Source organism: Loxodonta africana, chromosome 3 (genome assembly GCF_030014295.1).
Source record: "Loxodonta africana isolate mLoxAfr1 chromosome 3, mLoxAfr1.hap2, whole genome shotgun sequence".
In the NCBI taxonomy this organism is placed as follows: domain Eukaryota; kingdom Metazoa; phylum Chordata; class Mammalia; order Proboscidea; family Elephantidae; genus Loxodonta; species Loxodonta africana.
The window spans coordinates 190,306,446-190,327,623 of NC_087344.1; the positions used below are offsets into that span (position 1 = coordinate 190,306,446).

At 39.0% G+C, this 21,178-nt stretch overlaps 1 protein-coding gene across 7 annotated transcripts in view; it reads right to left on the minus strand.

Moving 5' to 3' along the window:
* Positions 1 to 649: 649 nt before the first annotated feature.
* FCRL3 (Fc receptor like 3) overlaps positions 650 to 21,178 on the minus strand; it is a 52,309-nt gene continuing 31,780 nt past the window's right edge. For 2 of the 7 annotated variants that reach the window (XM_064283018.1, XM_003414950.3), the window contains 5 exons: positions 16,133 to 16,160; positions 15,410 to 15,528; positions 5,261 to 5,329; positions 3,646 to 3,677; positions 651 to 3,563 (listed from right to left, as the gene is read on the minus strand). In XM_064283018.1, the coding sequence (XP_064139088.1) occupies positions 3,420 to 3,563; positions 3,646 to 3,677; positions 5,261 to 5,329; positions 15,410 to 15,528; positions 16,133 to 16,160 (392 nt within the window). In that variant the 3' untranslated portion in view covers positions 651 to 3,419. Of the gene's footprint in view, positions 3,564 to 3,641; positions 3,678 to 5,260; positions 5,330 to 15,409; positions 15,529 to 16,132; positions 16,161 to 21,178 lie in introns of all 7 variants that reach the window. The other 5 variants (XM_064283021.1, XM_064283019.1, XM_064283023.1 and 2 more) reach the window with 5 other exon arrangements.

Here is a 21,178-nt window from a genome sequence, read left to right on the forward strand (position 1 = left end):
TGATGAACTTGGAGGGAGGGATGTGACATACGTGGAAAAAGTCTAAGGTCAAGGAATTGTAAATCTTTTGAATAGTAAAGGTATAGTAGACATAAAGGGTAAAGAGGGACGTGATAGTTGAGATAGATGAGAGGATGAGACTGCATATATTATAGGAAGGTGGTCTAACTGGATTATACTAGCTTCAAAGAAGCAGAGTTTTTCACTTGAGTTTAGAATGGGAAATTAAAAGAATGCCAAGGATACCTCCTTGTGCTATGGAACATGGGATTGCTGAATCTCCATTTGAGAATTGCAAAGGAAATCAAGGTCTCACAGGAGAATAAGATTTGACCTAAGGAAAGGAAGAGAAGCTTGAGGGTGTAGAAAAGTTTATTTGCAAAAGAATTTAGGTTCCAGAGAGCAAAGCGTAAATGTTTGGGAGGGAAGCCAGTGATGAGAGATGGCTGGGTGTTGATAAAGACGTATAAAGAAGAGCGATCAGAACATTTGAATGAATAGTTGATTGGAAGGACTTACATTTTGTGGGTAGCCAGCATTTACAGGAATAAGATTCCTATTGGGGGTAAATGGCTTTCCCTTTGGTGAACCATGACCGAAGACAGGCACTGATGTAAGGAGTTATTACAAGGGTAAGTGCGGGAAAGACTGAAAGCTGGAGCTTTCTTCAGGTGTTTTTTTGTTTGTTTTTTAAAAAGCCCCATTATACTATTTGTAATTTCTGGACTATAGATTTTGCAGGTGGCAATACAAAACTAATAGCCAGGTGGTGCAACAAATGAGTGTAATTCATATTCCGGGGTGGGAGGAGGTCAGAATTTGCACTACCGTTATATCAGAAATGTAAAGTTGAGACTCACCTTTGCCTCTATTTATATGCACTGACTTACATGGGGCTTGGGGTTGTTACAGATAAAATGAAAATCTTGAACTTACTTTGTCTATACCTGAATTCAGACTAGAGGAAGTGGAAGCACAATAGGAAGAGATTAACTGGTCCCTGAGAGAAAATTCACTAAAAGACACAAAGGAACCTGGCAAGAAGATTCCAAATTAGGAGCAAGGTTAGAAGGGACAAGAGCTTCCAAGTACAGTCTGGTGGCTGATACCCACAACCTGTCTGCAAGCAGCTGCTCTGGAGGCATGTATTTGCCATGGGGAGAAAAATGGTGGCGTGTGAGCATTACATAGAGAACGGGGGCATTCTCCTCCTTCCTTTGTGGGGGATCTTAAAACTGCAAGGTGTGAAGGTGAGCTGGCAGAGATCAGCATCTCAGCAAAGGCAGGACACCATGCCAAGATGTCAAAGGCCAGGAGTAGGGACAGAGGCCCGGAGGAGCAGCATGGATCCACTATTGCAGTTGTTGAGGCCAGCATCTATTATTTAGCTGGCAGTGATGGAGGTGACATCAAAATTGAGCTTCCACAGTGGTGGAATCTAAGATCTGTGGAGGCCAGAATGGCCCTGAGAGTACATTTCCAGAAATGGTACGCGAGTGGGTACCAGTCAAGGTTGATTTTTTTGGATGCATGTAAGATACCTCCTAGGAATTCCTAGAATTATAGGCCAGAGAGGGAGGCGATACTTTGCAAATAACTGGAATTCCTACATGACCCAGTTGAGGGCCTAGTGTCAGCAAGATTCCGAGATTAATGTTTAATGTGACCACATGTGTTCCTAGGGCTTGTCAAGTTGAGAGACATTTGGGAACATTAGGATTTCAAAATGGGCCAAACATCTGAAAATTGTTGACGTGTTTTTCACTTTTGTCATACTCAAGTTTCCAAACACTGTGGAAAAGGTTTTTTCAAAAGTGAGAGCTAGGAGAACATTAAGCCAGATATTTACACAAAGAAATAATAAGTAGGAATCAAAATTGAATGGACTATAGCAACATTCAACAATATAGATGAATCTTAGAAATAAAACATTAAGTGAAAAGCAAGTCCTAAAATGTTACATACAGCATACAACCTTTTAATGTATAAAATGGAAACAATTAACATGAAAAATATACATCTAAGGAAAACACTGGCACCCTGGTGGTGCAGTGGTTAAGAACTGGGGCTTCTAACCAACGTGAATTAATATGATATAAATAGGAGAGCAAGGAAATAATGAACTTGGGGCTCAGGATGATGTTTACATCAGGTGGGGTGAGGCAGAAGAATGGGTTGGTGTCTTAGTTCCTTAGTGCATCTATAATAGAAATACTACATGTGGGTGGCCTTGAACAGTTAGTCTCACAATTTAGGAGGCTAGAAGTCTGGATTAAGGCCAGTAGCTCTAGGGGAAGTCTCATTGTTCATTCTAGAGGAAAGTTTTCTCTCTTTCAGCTTTTCTTCCTCAGTTCCATGGTGATTTCCAGGTGGCATCAATCTTTCCCCATTTGTGCTTGCTTTCTTCTGTGTCTAATGTGCTCCTTCTGCTCTTTTTCTATCTCAAAAGTGATTGACTTAAGATACAACCTACACCAATATGGCCCCACTAATAAAGAAAACCCTGTTCCCAAATGAGATGACATCCACATGTATAAGGGCTAGGAATCCAAGACATTGTTTTGTTTTTTTGGAATTGGGGGCACAATTCGATCCATAACAAATGGGAAAGGCCAAATGTTTAGATGTAGTAGGTTATAGTTTGGGGGTCAGTGAGTCCTTCTAACATAATTAAAACTAGTAACTAACTATAAGTTGGTCATTCATAACAATGGTGAGACTGTCATGAAGCAAAGATTACGATTAATATAATTCTGTGCACCTTAGGTCCCTGAAGTAAGGATAGAGGGGTCACATATTAAACCAGATTATTTAATGACACATTGAGGTAATTTTTCATCATAACTGAGATTGATTTAGTTGGGAATGTCATCCTATATGCACAAAAATGCACCTCAGATAGGGTTACCTGAAAACCTTTTTTTATAACTTGCTTTGGTTGTTTCCAATTCGGTAACAGGGACACAGCATATATATCAAAGCATTAACAATGACACCATCAACCACACAAAAAAGGAAACAAAATGTTTAGAGAAAATTGCTTATGCAGAGAGAGCACATCAAGAGAGTCCAATCATAGTTAGATCAAAGGCCATCACTGCACCCTTGTCATCCTTGTTAGACTGATTCTCTCTCTTCTATTCCACAACCCCAGAAGCTGAGGGCCCACCTGCCCTGCCATGTGTCTCTACTGTGGAAAGAAAGAAGCACTTGCTCAAATGCTGCCCACTCTATCCCAGAGAACATGTAGACTCAGGCACAGAGGAGATGGGCAGGCTTTTTGCACAACCTTGCACCTCCTGCATTCCAGCCTCCTGGGGGCAGAGTCTGGAAGGGAAAGAGGTACATGCTTGGAAAGAACAGGAAGAATGGCACGGGCTACTTCCCCAGGATCTCTACAGCACTCTCTAGGTAAGGGGTTAGTGGTCCAAGGCTGATGATGTGCATGGGACATTCTCATAGTTTTCTGTAGCATCTTCATGGATCCTGTCACTACTGTCGGCCTGTCTTGGGGAGTCCTCTGGGTGTGCCTTCTTTAACTCTGAATAGATGACTGCGGGTTCCTGGGTAAAAACACAAACAATCAGTACCAAAATACAGAAGAGGACCAGCAGAGGAGGAAGAAAGCCAAGAAACCATACCCACATTATCCTGCTGATGCAGCCTTGATGAATTTGCTGTTGGATGGGAGGAAGGAAGAAAAGTATTAAACCACGGACAACATATTCCTACTTATAACCTACTCTCAGCACATCCTAAGCCAATCTTTCTTCTGTTTACTCATCTCTTGACTTTTCCTTTGTGGGTTTCTTTCAAGCCCTCACAGATAAGGCCCCCTCCATTACACATATGCACACACTAACAAAGTCTTTCCTCCCCCCACCAAATATGCCCAGAACAATGTTCCTGACAATTTCATTCTTGTTCCTCTGCTCATTACAACTCCAGCAGAGGCTCCCCCTCCCTCTCAGAGCCTCTACAACTCTACTGATCATCTAGAAGAAGGGGGAAAACATGACTCATTTCACTTTGCACAGGGAAATCGCAGGATGCCAAAGAGAGAATTGGTACTCTAAAGCCACGTAGCAAATTCTCAGGAATACAAGATTTTGCAGTGGAGCCATTAAGAAAATTCAATGTGTGTCTCCTATCCTTCCAAGGGATGCTTGAATCTCATTTATTTATTTAGCCAATTAACATTCATGAACAATGACAATCTATTAAAAATTAGATAATTTTGAAGAGGAGAAATGGGCACAGAAACAATGCAACAATTATTATTATTCTATCTGACACCACGATAGAAATACATACTGAACTATGCTGATATCATAAAGGGTCATCAGTTCCTCTCAGGCTGGGCATGGGGAGGGGTGGTGAAGTCACTGTACATTTCACAGTGGTACTTGAGATGAGCCTTGAAATGTGAGCAGGGATCACCGAGTAGACTAGGGGGAAGGATATTCCAGGATCATAAAACAGCCTGGTATGATCAGGAAAATGTCAAGAATTCAGTATGTGTAGAGTAAAGACATAAGGCAGAGCTTGGGAGGTCAGAGTGCAAAGGAAGGCTGGGCTTATGCTTTGACATGGAGAGTCAGTGAGGGTGTTCAGTCTAGGAAATAATGAAATCAGTTGTGCATCTCTGAAGGGTCATGCTGGAAACAGATGGTTGGAAAGTTGAAGGAGAACAAGACTAAAATAAAGAGACCAGTTAAAAGAATTACAATCGTCTATTTATTAGATTATGTGATGCTTAATTTAGTAAATAGTGTGTTAATTTATAAATAGTGAATTTATTCATTCAAAAAATATTTCAGGGGGCCTGTAGTTTTCCAGGAGCTCTGGTGGCACAGTGGTTAAGTGTTTGGTTGCTAACTAAAATTTTGGCAGTTTGAATCCACCTGCTGCTTTTTGGAAACTCTATGGGGCAGTTCTATTCTGTCCTATTGGGTCATTATGAGTTGGAATCAACTCAACAGCAACAGGTTTGGTTTTTTGGTAGTTTTCCAAGCATTGCACTCGATGCTATGGATACATTAGTAAAAAAGTCACAGTGTCTGTCCTCAAGGAGCTTATGAGGTAATGGTGGTGATATGGACCAGTAAGAGGGAATGGATATGATTAAAAAATGTTATTGGAAATACAGGAGAAGCTTCCATTTTCGACTTGTATTTGAGATGAATTTTTAATCAAAGACCCCTTGCTGGATGTACCTCACACTGCCACCTTACTTCTACTTGTCTGGGAGATGTCTCACCTGAATTTCCTATTGCATGCTGGAATCTCAAGATCTCGGAATACAACAGATTGCTATCTTCAGGATTTACTGTGTGAGAAGAATAAAGACGTTATAGTTGAACCATGAAGGCAAGAACGCTATGAGATGACATATATAAAGTTTGAAGGAAAAAAAAATTCCAGCCAATGAATTATATATCCAGCAAAATTGTCACTCAAATATGACGGTGAAATTAGGACATTTCCAGATAAACAGAAATTAAGGGAATTTGTAAAAACCAGACCAAACTTACAAGAAATATTAAAGGGTGTCCTCTGGTTAGAGAATCAACAACATCAGACAATAATCCAAGATTTTGATACAGGACAGATTAACCAGATACCAACCCAAATAGGAAATTCTCAAAAATAAAACAAAGCCAAAAGACAGAAAACAGGAACCAGACACATACATATGTAAATGATGATAACATCAAAACAAAAAAGAGGGAATAATTGGCTTAGTTACCGAACTTCCTTATAGAGAGGAAGTCAAGGCAATATCAAGAAAAAAAAAGACTGGTTTAAACTTAGGAAAATAAAGGTAAATTTCAAGGTAACCACAAAGGAAGCTAACAAACCTACCCATCAAAATTTAAAAAAAAAAAGTAAAATGTAAAGATGCAGGAAACAAAAAAAATCAATAATAGCAAAATAAATGAAAATCCATAAACGAAAAGAACTCAGCACAGAAAATTAAGTGGAACAAAGAAACTGTCAACATCACAAAAAAAAGTACAACAAAGTAACAGCAGTAAACTCATACCTATCAATAATCATGCTGAATGAAAATGGCTTAAATGAGCCAGTAAAGAGACAGAGAGTGATGGAATACATAAAAAAACATGATCCAGCTATATGCTTCTACAAAAGACATACCTTAGACATGAAGATATAAACAAAATCAAAGGATGGAAAAATATATATCAAGCAAACAATAACCAAAAAAAGAGCAAGAGTGGCAATATTAATCTCTGATAAAATAGACTTTAAAGCAAAATGTGCCATACAGGATAAGGAAGGATACTATATAATGATTAAGGGCCAATACACCAGGAGGACATAACCATAATAAATATATACACAGCCAATGACCAAAACAAAACAACAACAACAAAAAAAACCCATTGCCACTGAGTTGATTTCAACTCATAGTAGCCCTAATAGGACAGAGTAGAACTGCCCCATAGGGTTTGCAAGGATCAGCTTGTGGATTTGGACTGCTGACCTTTGGTTAGCAGCTGAGCTCTTAACCACTGCTCCACTAGGGCTCCCACTCAATGACAGGGCTTGAAAATACATAAAACAAATTCTAACAGCATAGAAAAGATAAATAGATGGTTCCACAATAATAGCAGGAGACTTCAACACACCATTTTTGGTGAAGGACAGAACATCTAGAAAGAAACTCAATAAAGATACAGAAGCTCTAAAGGTCACAATCAACCAATTCAATCTCATACACATATACAGAATATTGCACCCAACCGGAGCAAAGCATACATTTTTTCCAGTGCACCTGGAACATTCTCCAGAATAGACCAATTTTAGGCCAAAAAGTAAGCCTTGACAAAATCCAAAACATTGAAAAACACAAAGTATTTTCTCTGATCACAATGCCATAAAAGTAGAAAACAATAACAGGAATATCACGGAAAAAAAAAAAGATCAAATACATGGAAACTGAACAAGCTCTTGCTTAAAAACCACTGAATAACAGAAGAAATCAAGGATGAAATAAAAAAATTCATTTAACCAAATGAAAAGGAAAACACATCTTACCAAAATCTTTGGGACACAGCAAAAGCAGTGCTTAAAGGCCAATTTATAGCAACAAATACACACATCACAGAAGAAGAATGGGCTAAAATCAAAACATTAATCCTACAACTTGAACAAATAGAGAGCAGCAAAAGAAGCCCACAGTCACCAGAAGAAAGGGAATAATAAAGATTAAAGCAGAAATAAATGAAATAGAGAACAGGAAAACAATAGAAAGAATCAACAAGGCCAGAAGTTGGTTCTTTGAAAGGATGGACAAAATCGACAAACCATTGGCCAAATTAACAAAAGAAAAGCAGGAGAAAAAGCAAATAACTCTAGTAAAAAACGAGATGAGTGATATCACAACAGAGTCAACTCAAATAAAAAGGATCATAACAGAATACTATGAACAACTGTGCTCCAATAAATTTAAAAACCTAGAGGAAATGGACAAATTTCTGGAAACATGATATCTACTTAAACTAATACAAACTGGAGTAGAGAAACTAAACAGACCATAACAAAAGAAGAGATTGAAGAGGTAATTAAAAAAAAAAAAACTCCTGGCAAAAAAAAGCCCTTGACCAGACATCTTCACTGGAGAATTCTACCACATATTCAGAGAAGAGTTTGTACCAATACTACTCAAACTGTTCCAGAGCATAGAAAAGGAAAGAATATTCCCAAATTCATTCTATGAAGCCAGCATAACCCTGACAACAAACTCAGGCAAAGATGCCACAAAAAAAAGAACTACAGACCAATATCCCTCATGAATATAGATGCAAAAATTCTCAACAAAATTCTAGCCAATAGAATTCAACAGTGTATCAAAGAAATAATACATCATGACCAAGTGGGATTTCTATGAGGTATGCAAAGACGATTCAACATTAGAAAATCAATCAACGTAATCCACGACATCAATAAAAGAACCACATGATCATCTCAACTGACATAGAAAAGGCATTTGAAAAAGCCCAGTACCCATTCCTGATAAACACTCTCAACAAAATAGAAATAAAAGGGAAATTCAAGGAAGAAGTAAAACTAACCCTATGATTCTATACATAGAAAAATCCAAAGAATCCACAAGAATGCTACAGGAAATAATAGAAGATTTCAGCAAAGTACAGGATAGAAGATTAACATACAAAAATCAGTTTGATTCCCATATGCCAACAAAGAGAACTTCAAAAAGGAAATCAATACCATTTATAATAGCACCTCCCCCCGAAGAATAAATCTAACCAGGGACAAGAGACACATACAAAGAAAACTACAAAACGCTACTGCAGGAAACCAAAAGAGACCTACATAAATGGAAAAATATACCATGCTTATGGATTAGAAGACACAATATTGTGAAAATGTCGGTAACACCCAAAGTCATCTACAGATATAATGTAATCGCAATTCAAATTCCAACAGCATTCTTTAATGAAATGGAGAAACTAATCATCTACTTTATATGGAAAGGGAAGAGGCCCAAATAAGTAAAACACTATTGAAGAACAACAACAACAAAGTAGGAGGCTTCACAGTACCTGATCTGAGAACCTACCATACATCCACAGTGGTCAAAACAGTCTCATACACAAGAATTATTTTAGGTGAAGGGAAGAACAACACACAATACAGGGGAAGTCTGCCCAAGTGGACTAAACCAAAAGCTAAGAAGTTTCCTGAATACAACCAAACAAACAATTTGAGGGACAGGATAGCAGGGGTGGGGATCTGGGGATCATGCTTTCAGGGGACATTTAGATCAATTGGCATAACAAAGTTTATTAAGAAAACATTCTGCTTCCCACTTTAATGAGTGGCATCTGGGGTCTTAAAAGCTAGCAAGCAGCCATCTAAAATGCATCAATTGGTCCCAATCCACCTGGAGCAAAGGAGAATGAAGAACACCAAAGGAAAAAAAAAAAAGACACGGGGAAAATATTAGCCCAAGAGACAGAAAGGGCCACATAAACCAGAGATGCCATCAGTCAGAGAGCTAGGTGGTGCCGGACTACCATGAATGACTGCCCTCACAGGGAACACAACAGAAAGTCCCTGATGGAGCAGGAGAAAAGTGGAGTGCAGAACTCACATCCTAGGAAAAAGACTAAACTTAATGGTCTGAGACTGGAGGAACCCCAGAGGACATGGCTCCTGGATTCTGTTAGCCCAAAACTAAAAGTATTCCAGAAGCCAACTCTTCAGACAAAGATTAGACTGGACTATAAGACATAAAATGATACTGGTGAGGAGTGTGCTTCCGAGCTCAAGTAGACACATGAGACTAAGTGGGCAGCTCCTGTCCGGGGGCAAGATGAGAAGGCAGAGGGGGACAGGAGCTGGTTGAATGAACACAGGAAATATAATGTGGACAGGAGGAATATTATTACTTTATAGGTAGAGCAACTAGGGTCATATAATAATGTATGTATAAATTTTTTTTGAGAAACTGATGTGAATTGTAAACTTTTACTTAAAGCACAAGCACACAAAAAAAACCTCAAAAAAAAAAAAAAAAGTCTGGTACAGGTACAACAACACATACATAGACCAGTGGAACAGAATTGAGAACTCAGACTTAAATCCCATGCTTACAGGCAGCTGATATTTGGCAAATGGCCAAAGTCCATTAAGTGAGGAAGAGACAGTCTCTTTAACAAATGCTGCTGGCATAAGTGGAGGTCTGCCTATAAAAATATGAAACAGGACCCATACCTCACACCACACACAAAAAGTAACTCAAAATGGATCAAAGGCCTAAATATAAAACCTAAAACAATAAAGATCATGGAAGAAAAAATAGGGACAACGCTAGGGGATCCAATACATGGCATAAACAGAATACCTAAATAACATGGGCAAACATCAGAAGATAAACTTGATAACTAGGAGCTCCTAAAATTTAAACACTTATTCTCATCAAAAGACTTCACCAAAAGAGTAAAAAGAGAATCTACAGACTGGGGAAATTGTTTTGGTTATGACATATCTGCCAAAGATGTAATCTCTGAAATCCTCAAAATACTTTAACACCTCAACAGCAAAGGACAAATAATCCAATTAAAAAATGGGCAAAGGATATGAACAGATACTTCACCAAAGAAGACATCCAGGCAGCTAACAGACACATGAAGAAATGCTCTCAATCATTAGCCATCAAAGCAATGCAAATCAAAACTACGATGAGATACCATTTTACCCTGAGTATACTGGCACAAATTAAAAAACAGAAAATAATTAATATTCGAGAGGTTGCGGGGAAATTGGAACTTTTATACACTGCTGGTGGGAATGGAAATGGTACAACCAATATGGAAAATGATATGGTGCCTCCTTAAAAAGCCGAAAGTAGAAATACCATACAATCCAACCATCCAACTCCTCAGAATATATCCTAAGAAACAAGAGCAAACACACATACAGATATACACACACCCATTTTCACTGCAGCATTATTCACAATAGCAAAAAGACAGAAACAACCTATCTGCCCGTCAACAAATAAACTGATAAATAAATTATAGTTTATACACACAATGGAATACTATGCATGAAAAAGAACAATGATGAATCCACAAAACCTCTTGCAACGTGGATGAATCTGGAGGGCATTGTGCTGAGTGAAATAAGTCAATCAAAAAAAGGCAAATATTGTTTGAGACCACTACTATAAAAACTCAAGAAAAGATTTACACACAGAAAAAAAAATCTTTGATGGTTATGAGAGAGGGTAGGGAAGAAGATGGCAAATTGCTAATTAGATAGTAGACAAGTGTCAATTTTGGTAAAATGAAAGACAACACACAGCATACGGGAAATAAGCACAACCTAACCAAGGCAAAGCCACAGGAGCTTCATAAACACAACTGAACATGGTCTCAGGAGACATCTAGGTCGATTGGCATAGCATAGTTCATAAAATGTTCTACATCCTACTTTGGTGAGTAGCATCTGGGGTCTTAAAAGCTTGTGAGTGGCCACCTAAGATACATCTATTGGTCCCTTCCCCTCTGGAGCAAAGGAAAATGAAGAAAACAAAGGACACAAGGAAATTATTAGCCCACAGGAGTAAGTTTTTGTTGTTGTTGTTAGGTGCCGTCGAGTGGGTTCCGACTCATAGCAACCCTATGCACAACAGAACGAAACACTGCCCGGTCCTGCACCATCCTTACAATCCTTGTTATGCTTGAGCTCATTGTTGCAGCCACTGTGTCAATCCACCTCGTTGATGATCTTCCTCTTTTCCGCTGACCCTGTACTCTGCCAAGCATCATGTCCTTCTTCAGGGACTGATCCCTCCTGACAACATAGCCAAAGTATGTAAGACACAATCTCACCATCCTTGCCTCTAAGGAGCATTCTGGCTGCACTTCTTCCAAGACAGATTTGTTCGTTCTTTTGGCAGTCCATGGTATATTCAACATTCTTCGCCAACACCACAATTCAAAGGAGTCAACTCTTCTTCGGTCTTCCTTTTTCATTGTCCAGTTTTCACATGCATATGATGTGATTGAAAATACCATGGCTTGGGTCAGGCACATCTTAGTCTTCAGGGTGACATCTTTGCTCTTCAACACTTTGAAGAGGTCCTTTGCAGCAGATTTATCCAATGCAATGCGTCTTTTGATTTCTTGACTGCTGCTTCCGTGGCTATTGATCGTGGATCCAAGTAAAACGAAATCCTTGACAACTTCAATCTTTTCTCCATTTATCATGATGTTGCTCATTGGTTCAGTTGTGAGGATTTTTGTTTTCTTTAGGCTGAGGTGTAATCCACACTGAAGGCTGAGGCCTTTGATCTTCATTGGTAAGTGCTTCAAGTCCTCTTCACTTTCAGCAAGCAAGGTTGTGTCATCTGCATAACACAGGTTGTTAATGAGTCTTCCTCCGATCCTGATGTCCTGTTCTTCATATAGTCCAGCTTCTCGGATTATTTGTTCAGCATACAGATTGAATAGGTATGGCGAAAGAATACAACCCTGACGCACACCTTTCCTGACTTTAAACCAATCAGTATCCGCTTGTTCTGTCCGAACAACTGCCTCTTGATCTATGTGAAGGTTCCTCATGAGCACAATTAAGTGTTCTGGAATTCCCATTTTTCACAGTGTTATCCATAGTTTGTTATGACCCACACAGTTGAATGCCTTTGCATAGTCAATCAAACACAGGTAAACATCCCTCTGGTATTCTCTGCTTTCAGCCAGGATCTGTCTGACATCAGCAATGATATCCCTGGTTCCACGTTCTCTTCTGAAACCGGCCTGAATTTCTGGCAGTTCCCTGTCTATATATTGCTGCAGCTGTTTTTGAACGATCTTCAGCAAAAATTTGCTTGTATGTGATATTAACGATATTGTTCTATAATTTCCACATTCGGTTGGATCACCTTTCTTGGGAATAGGCATAAGTATGGATCTTTTCCAGCCATTTGGCCAGGAAGCTGTCTTCCATATTTCTTGGCATAGACAAGTGAGCACTTACAGCTCTGTATCTGTTTGTTGAAACATCTCAATTGATACTCCATCAATTCCTGGAGCCTTGTTTTTTGCCAATGCCTTCAGAGCAGCTTGGACTTCTTCCTTCAGTACCATCGGGTCCTGATCATATGCCACCTCTTGAAATGGTTGAATATCGACTAATTCTTCTTGGTATAATGACTCTGTGTATTCCTTCCATCTTCTTTTGATGCTTCCTGCGTTGTTTAATATTTTCCGCCACGGGATCCTTCACTATTGCAACTTGAGGCTTGAATTTTTTCTTCAGTTCTTTCAGCTTGAGAAATGCCAAGCGTGTTCTTCCCTTTTGGTTTTCCATCTCCAGCTCTTTGCACATGTCACTATAATACTTTACTTTGTGTTCTCGAGCTGCCTTTTGAAATCTTCTGTTCAGTTCTTTTATTTCATCAATTCTTCCTTTCGCTTTAGCTGCTCGACATTCGAGAGCAAGTTTCAGAGTCTCCTCTGACGCCCATCTTGGTCTTTTCTTTCTTTCCTGTCTTTTCACTGACCTCTTGCTTTCTTCAGGGATGATGTCCTCCATGTCATTCCACAACTTGTCTGGTCTTCGGTCACTAGTGTTCAAATCTATTCTTGAGATGGTCTCTAAATTCAGGTGGGATATACTCAAGGTCATATTTTGGCTCTCATGGACTTGCTCTGATTTTCTTCAGTTTCAGCTTGAACTTGCGTATGAGCCATTGATGGTCTGTTCCACAGTCGGCCCCTGGCCTTGTTCTAACTGATGATATTGAGCTTTTCCATCGTCTCTTTCCACGGATGTAGTCAATTTGATTTCTGTGTGTTCCATCTGGCAAGGTCCATGTGTATAGTCGCCATTTATGTTGGTGAAAGAGGGTATTTGCAATGAAGAAGTCATCGGTCTTGCAAAATTGTGTCATTCAATCTCCAGCATTGTTTCTATCACCAGGGCCATATTTTCCAACTACTGATCCTTCTTCTTTGTTTCCACCTTTTGCATTCCAATCACCAGCAATTATCAGTGCATCTTGATTGTATGTTCGATCAATTTCAGACTGTAGCAACTGATAAAAATCTTCTATTTCTTCATCTTTGGCCCTAGTGGTTGGTGTGTAAATTTGAATAATAGTCATATTAACTGGTCTTCCTTGTAGGCGTATGGATATTATCCTATCACTGACAGCATTGTACCTCAGGATAGATCTTGAAATGTTCTTTTTGACCCTGAATGCAGCACCATTCTTCTTCGAGTTGTCATTCCCAGCATAGTAGACTATATGATTGTCCAATTCAAAATGGCCAATACCAGTCCATTTCAGCTCACTAATGCCTAGGATATTGCTGTTTATGCATTCCATTTCATTTTTGACGATTTCCAATTTTCCTAGATTCCTACTTCATACATTCCAGGTTCTGATTTTTAATGGATGTTTGCAGCTGTTTCTTCTCATTTTGAGTCATGCCACATCAGCAAATGAAGGTCCCGAAAGCTTTACTCTGTCTACATCATTAAGGTTGACTCTACTTTGAGGAGGCAGCTCTTTCCCAGTCATCTTTTGAGTGCGTTCCAACCTGGGGGGCTCATCTTCCAGCATGATATCAGACAGTGTTCTGCTGCTATTCATAAGGTTTTCAGTGGCTAATGCTTTCCAGAAGTAGACTGCTGGGTCCTTCTTCTTAGCCTGTCTTCTCATTTTGAGTCATGCCACATCACCAGATGAAGGTCCCAACAGCTTTACTCCATCAACGTCATTAAGGTCGACTCTACTTCAACTTCGACTGCACTGGGTTTTTTTTTTTTTTTTTGCTGGGGTTTTCTACTTTGAGGAGGCAGCTCTTCCCCAGTCATCTTTTGAGCACCTTCCCACCTGGGGGGGCTCGTCTTCCAGCACTATATCAGACAATGTTCCGCTGCTATTCATAAGGTTTTCACTGGCTAATGCTTTTCAGAAGTAGACTGCCGGGTCCTTCTTCCTAGTCTGTCTTAGTCTGGAAGCTCAGCTGAAACCTGTCCTCCATGGGTGACCCTGCTGGTACCTGAATACCGGTGGCATAGCTTCCAGCATCACAGCAACACACAAGCCCACACAGTGTGACAAACTGACAGACACGTGGGGGAAAGGAGTAAGGGATCGTATGAATCACAGCCTCTACCAGCCCAAGCCCAGAAGAACTAGATGGTGCCAGGGTACCTCCAACAACTGCTCTGAAAGAGATCACAATAGAGGATTCCAGAACAAAATTCAAATTCACACACACAAAAAAGACCAGACTTACTGGTCTGACAGAGACTGCAGGAACCCCCAAGACTATAACCCCTGGACATCCTGCTAATTCAGAAATGGAGCCAGTCCCATACCCCACTTTTCAGCCAAAGATTAGACAGGCCTATAAAACAAACAATAACACACATGAGGAACATGCTTCTTAGTTCAATCATGTATACAAGACCAAATGGGCCACTTGTGCCGTAAAGCAAAGACAAGAAGGCAGGAAGGGAAAGGAAAACTGGATGAATGGACACGGGGAACCAGGGTGGGAAAAGAGGAGAGTTCTGAGAAATTGCAGGGATTGCAACCAATACCACAAAACAATTTGTATATACATTTTTGAATGAGAAACTAATTTGCTCTGTAAACTTTCACCTAAAGCACAATAAAATTAAAAAAAAAAAAAGATGTTACATTTCGCTGTAGTCAAAAACCTACATCCTAGATTCTTTTTCCCAGCCACCAAGTTTATGACCAGCTTCTATCCTCCAACATAATACCAGGAATGTCATTTTTAAATTGAACGTGACTGGGCCATGGGCCTTTGCTCAATCCCTCCTCCCTCCCTGACTCATGTGTTGGGCACTCTGCCTTTTAAGGCGTCCTCACCGTTTCTGTACACTGGCTCCAGCTCCACTAGGGCTAGTGACTCTGGGTAGGAGGGCTCCTGGCAGCCTGTTCCAGAGGGCCTGGACAAGGAAGGCTCCAGAGACTCATTGGGTCTGCAACTGTGACAGAGGGAAGAGAGGCAAGGGAGAAAAGTATTTGTGGATGACATAGTCTCAGAGAAACCAGTATCCAGGAAGGCACAGAGCCCAACATGGATCATGTAAAAATATTGTGGCTGTTTACACTGAGAGTCTGCATGGCTTTTTCAAGAAAATGTCAGAAGGGATGTAGCACAACACGGAGCTTAGACAACATTACAGGGCAGACAGATTGAGGCACACTTGGCGGCAAAAACCACACAATCTCAAGGTCTTTTTGATAGGGTAAAAACTCTTATTTGACTAATTTTTAAATTATTTTAAAAAATGTAATCGCTTTAACATTGATACACAAAGATTTTTCCTTTCCCATAGAACTTAATCTTTGTCTTTTTTACAAGGTACCCTTCAATTCTCTACAGCATATTACAATAATTCACCATCCATGTAAGGCACCATGAAGGCTCTTCAGGAAAAGTGTTGGTTTTTCTCTTTTCCATTCCCTTCTGAAGCTAATATTGTGACTCAAACATTAGTTCTAAAAATATACATAATTCCATGTTCCTTTATTGTGGATATAAATAAATTATGAAAACATTGGCAGCACAAGAGGCAGAGACCTCACCTTGACGTTGCAGCGGCAGCAATTCCTCCTGCAACACAAAGAAACATTCATGTTAAGTGAACTCTGTCTCTGACTGGTCTCTCCCTCTCTCTCTCCGTTCTTATGTGGATAATGTGCTCCATGTTAGAATGTTCTTCTAGAGAATATTCTTCCCTCAAAGCAAATCCATTCTGTATCTCAGTCTTAGTGAACATCCAACTCCATTTTGAAAGACATTTGCCCAGCATCAGGCTTACTCTGATTGCTATTCAGTCAGTAATAGCAACGTGAAGTCTAAGTAGTTGTGACTGAGTAGCAGAAGTGAGACAACTTAAAAAATAACTCTAGTTGCGCAACATGATGGGCAAAATTGTACATGTAAAAGATGTTGAAATGGCAAATGTTTTGCTATATATGCTTTTAACACACACACACAATCTAACTCCAGGTCAAGTGCTCCCTTCACATCCACTCCTCTGTTCTGCCTGCAGCCCTATGAGGTAGATGCTATCCCAGTGGTACGGACAAGGAGGCTGAGGTTTAGAAAGGCCAAGAGAGGCTTGAAATCAATACAGAATTCTTGCACAAGTATGGAACAATGGGAAAGCCATAATAAGCTCGGACCTATCCTCTCTTTCTCTACTGTGATCCCTGACAATGCATTCTAGAAACATTGAACTGCACATTATGTGGGTACATATTGTACTGTTTCTCTACTTCTTCCTTTCCTTTTTTTTACTGGACTAATTTCCACTTATCATTCCTCCTTGAGAATTTTCCGTGATACCAACAGGCCAGATTAAGTGACCTACCTCCATGCACCAAAGACCTTGTAATATTAAAATTATTGTATTGTATTGTAACTATGTATTTCCATATTCACCTCTAACTCTCTCCTTCATAAGAGAGTGTGCTACTTGAGGATGCAAACCTTGTCTTAAATATTTTTGTATCCCCATGCCTAGCATGTTGAAAATATCCAATAAAGATTTGTTAAAGAACAGAATAAAGTATGTACTTTGAGCACTAAAAAATGACAAGTTGACAATTTTTTAATAGGTGATTGCATGGAAGCCTACTTCATCAACCCTGGAAACACAGCAGTTTTCCATTATTGCCAAAATACAGAAATCTTTCAGGTCCACCCCATTACAAGCCTCTTTCCAGTTTCCCATACCTGACTTCTGATATTTTCCCTGTGGCTTCACATCTGTCTCACTAGGTTTAGAGAAAACAAGTTACTGCCCAAAGTAAACACACTCAGTCATGCCTCCCATGAAAAATGACTAAATGATGACTGCAAATGCTATCCTCAGCGACCAGGCCTTCTAAGGTAAAGCTCTCTCCTCAGAGATATTGATATCCACATCAATCAACAACCAATGTTCTCATTTGTGAGTGGGTTAGATAATTCCCAGGATGCATCTGGTGCTGGTCTGTCTCTTCATGTGTAAAAGACAAAACTGAGACCCAGGGAGTGGCTATGTATACTAATAGCAATATTCAGTGAAGGCTTGTGTGCCAGGCACTGTGCTCAGATTGTCTCATAGTACCTAAAGGTAGATACTATTATTATGACCAATATATATATGTAGAAACTGGGGCATGGAGAGTTTAATTTGCTCACCTAATGTCAAGTGGTTGGCAAGTTATTGATTTTTTTTACCTGTGTACTTAATATGTGTATAATAAATTAAAACATCTATAGAAAGAAAAAGTTACATTACTGAAATTTTAACCCAGGCAATTCAACTACAGAGTCAATAAATTTACTGCTCATTTTGTTAAATTGTAGGATACACTCAAGCTAAGGTGCAAAGCTCTTTATGTGTAGAATAATTTGGAAGAGTTGTGCTCCTTTCAGAGAAGATTCATCAATAATGAGAAGGGAGACTTTGCTGTAAGGGGAGAAAATGGACAAGATTTTGAGAAGAGAAAGGTAGAGATTCTCTTCTTGGTGGGCTGTCAGAATTCCTCAGTTGACCTTACTTTGTTTTTAATAAAATGATTCCCTTAGAAGGACATATTTGGAGGAGTGAACCACCTGGGGTCATATTCACATGAATCATGTAAAATGATCATCAGTGATCTTCCTTCCCTGGTGTTGTTTGGTGTTGCATTGTCTAATCAGTCTGTTTTTAAAACATTATCAACTTCATCACTAAAGTTCTAATATCTCCACTTCTACTATGAGTTATGGATTAGTAAATGACATCCCAGATGAACCACGATACAGAGAAGTAATTTTTAATGTACAAGGTGTAACCAAACCTCTACAAGTCACCAAGGTATACTGGAGAGAGTATGCACTTGAAAGTTAGAGAGACCCCAGTTAAGATCTAACCCTGACTCTTCATAGCTATGTAGACTTGGAGAAGTTACTAAACTTCCCCAAGCCTCTGTTTCCTTATCTCTAATATGGTGATAATAATATTGGTTTGACTGAACTGAACTGAGCTTAAGGAATAATTAAGAGAATTAGGCAAACTATAAAATTGCATACAATAGACTCTAAATGAATGACGGATTTTATAAGTTCTACTGGGGTTGGTGCTCTTATTCTCTTTATGTTCTTTAAAAAATCACACACAGAGACACAATTTTATATGTAATATTATTTAAGAAAACACTAAGTACTATTAAAAAAAAAAAAAAACCCTTTGCAGTGGAGTCAATTCCGACTTATAGCAACCTTATAGGACACAGTAGAACTGTCCCCACAGGGTTTCCAAGAAGCAGCTGGTAGATTTGAACTGCCGACCTGTTGGTTAGCAGCTGAGCTCTTAACCACACTTTTCTTGCCAAGAAAGGGAAGGTTGGTGGCTTGAAAAGAGGGGTAAGAGAACAATGCTTGTTCAGCATAATTAAAGCAAATATGTAAGGTTTTTCATCAAACTGAAGTCCAAATGTTAATTTGTTTATTTGCTTGATTTTCACCATGAGCCCTGAGAAAGGGAAGAAAAAAGCATTTGGTATGCTAGAAAAGGGGATGCCATGTTACACTACAGGAAGGAGCAGACAGAAAGTAAAGGATTAATAATTCCAAAATATAAATTCTTGACATTTCTCGATCACACAAAATACTGAATTAAAAAGTCCATACATTGAAACGTTCCTGACCGTGCAAAAATAGAGAGAAACAAAAGCAGTTACAAAAGAACAAACAGAGATGATGGCAGATTTCTTGTTGGCAACAAGGCACACGAGAAGACATTGGAGCAACATCTTTAAAGTACCCAAGTGGGCAGGGTGGGGGCAGTAGGAAGGGGGGCGGGCTGTCAACACAGAGTACCAGTAAAAGTGTCTTTCACAAATGAATGCAAAATAAAGACTTTAACAAACATACAAAAACTGAAAGGATTCCTTACCAACAGACTTGTGCTACAAGAAATGTTAAAAAAAAGTTCGCTGGGCAGAAAGAAAATGATACTAGCTAAAAATATGGATATACAAAAAGGAATAAAGAACACTGGAAATGGTAACTACATGGGTAAATATATAAGAATTTTTTATATTTAAATCACTTTAAAAGATAATCGATTGTTAACAAAATAATTTCAAGGTAGTTGGAAGGGGAAAAAAGTACACTATGGTAAAATTCATATACTATATGTAGAGTGATGTAATATCACTTGAATGTAGACTGTGATAAGTTAAAGGTGTAAACGATATAAACCTTAAAGCAACCACTAAAATAACAGAACCAAGAGTTATAGCTAATAATCCAACAATGGAAATTAAAGGGAATCATTAAAAAAAAAAAATACTCAACTGATCCAAAAGAAAATAGAAAAAGAGGAGAAAGAGAACAAAGAACAATGGGACAAATATAAAACAGATGGCAAAATAATAGACTTAAACCTAATCATATCAATAACCATATCAATGTAAATGGTCTAAACACTTTATTTAAAAGAAGAAACTGTCATATTGGATAAAAAAGCAAGAATTAGCCATTTGCTATTTATAAGAAATACTTTAAATTTAAGGTACACATTGGTTCAAAGTACAAGGATGGAAAAAATCATGCTAACAGTAATTACGTTAATACATTAATATCAGACAAATAATATTCCAGAGTAGAGAATATTACCAGGATAAAGAAGGTCATTTCATAGTGATAAAGTGGTCAATTTATCAAAAAGACATTGCAATTATAAACATTCATGCACCTAGTAACAGAGATTCAAAATATATGAAGCAAAACCTGACAGATTTGCAAGAAGAAATGCACAAATTCATAATTATAGTTGATGATTTCAATACACCTCTCTCAATAACTGATAGATCAAGTAGGCAAAAAGTCAGTAAGGATAGAGAAGACTTGACCAGCAGACTCATACTACAAAAAATGTCAAAAGAAGTATTTCAGGCAGAAAGGAAACAATACCAGATAGAAATATGGGTATATATAAAGGAATGAAGAACACTGGAAGTGGTAACTACATGGGCATTACCTTGAAACCAAGACAGAAGGAGGCATGACAAGAAAAGGAAGCTACTAACCAATATCCCTCATGAACATAGGTGCAAAAATTCTTAAAATTATTTTAGCAAATTGAGAAGTAGGGCCAAGATGACAGAGTAGTCAGACGCTTCCTGTGGTCCCTCTTACAAAACAGACCCCAAAAAACAAGCAAATCAGTTATACATGACAATCTAGGAGCCCTGAATATCAAAGGCAAAGTTGAGGAATTGCACTGAGCGGCAAGAGGAGGCAGAGACAGTTCAGAAGCAGCAAGGAGTTGCCAGACCTGACCTGGCAGGAACCTGCACTGTGCAGGATGGATGAGCTGGCATTTGCAGCAAGGCAAGCAGAGGCACTCGGGATGTGTTTTCCACACCAGGAGGGACTGAGCAAAGGAGAGTTTACTCAAGCCTCCAGAAACAATGAAAAGTGACCCTCAGTCAGCAAAAGATAAGTACATGTGTCTAACCTACCACACAGACCGAAAAATACTCCTTTGGTAAAAACTTCTCTCCCATTTTTGTGTCTCCTCCTCACTCTGTACTGGGTCTTGAGCCAGCTTCAGAAATTGCCACGTGCCCTGGGCCAGAAGTAGGATC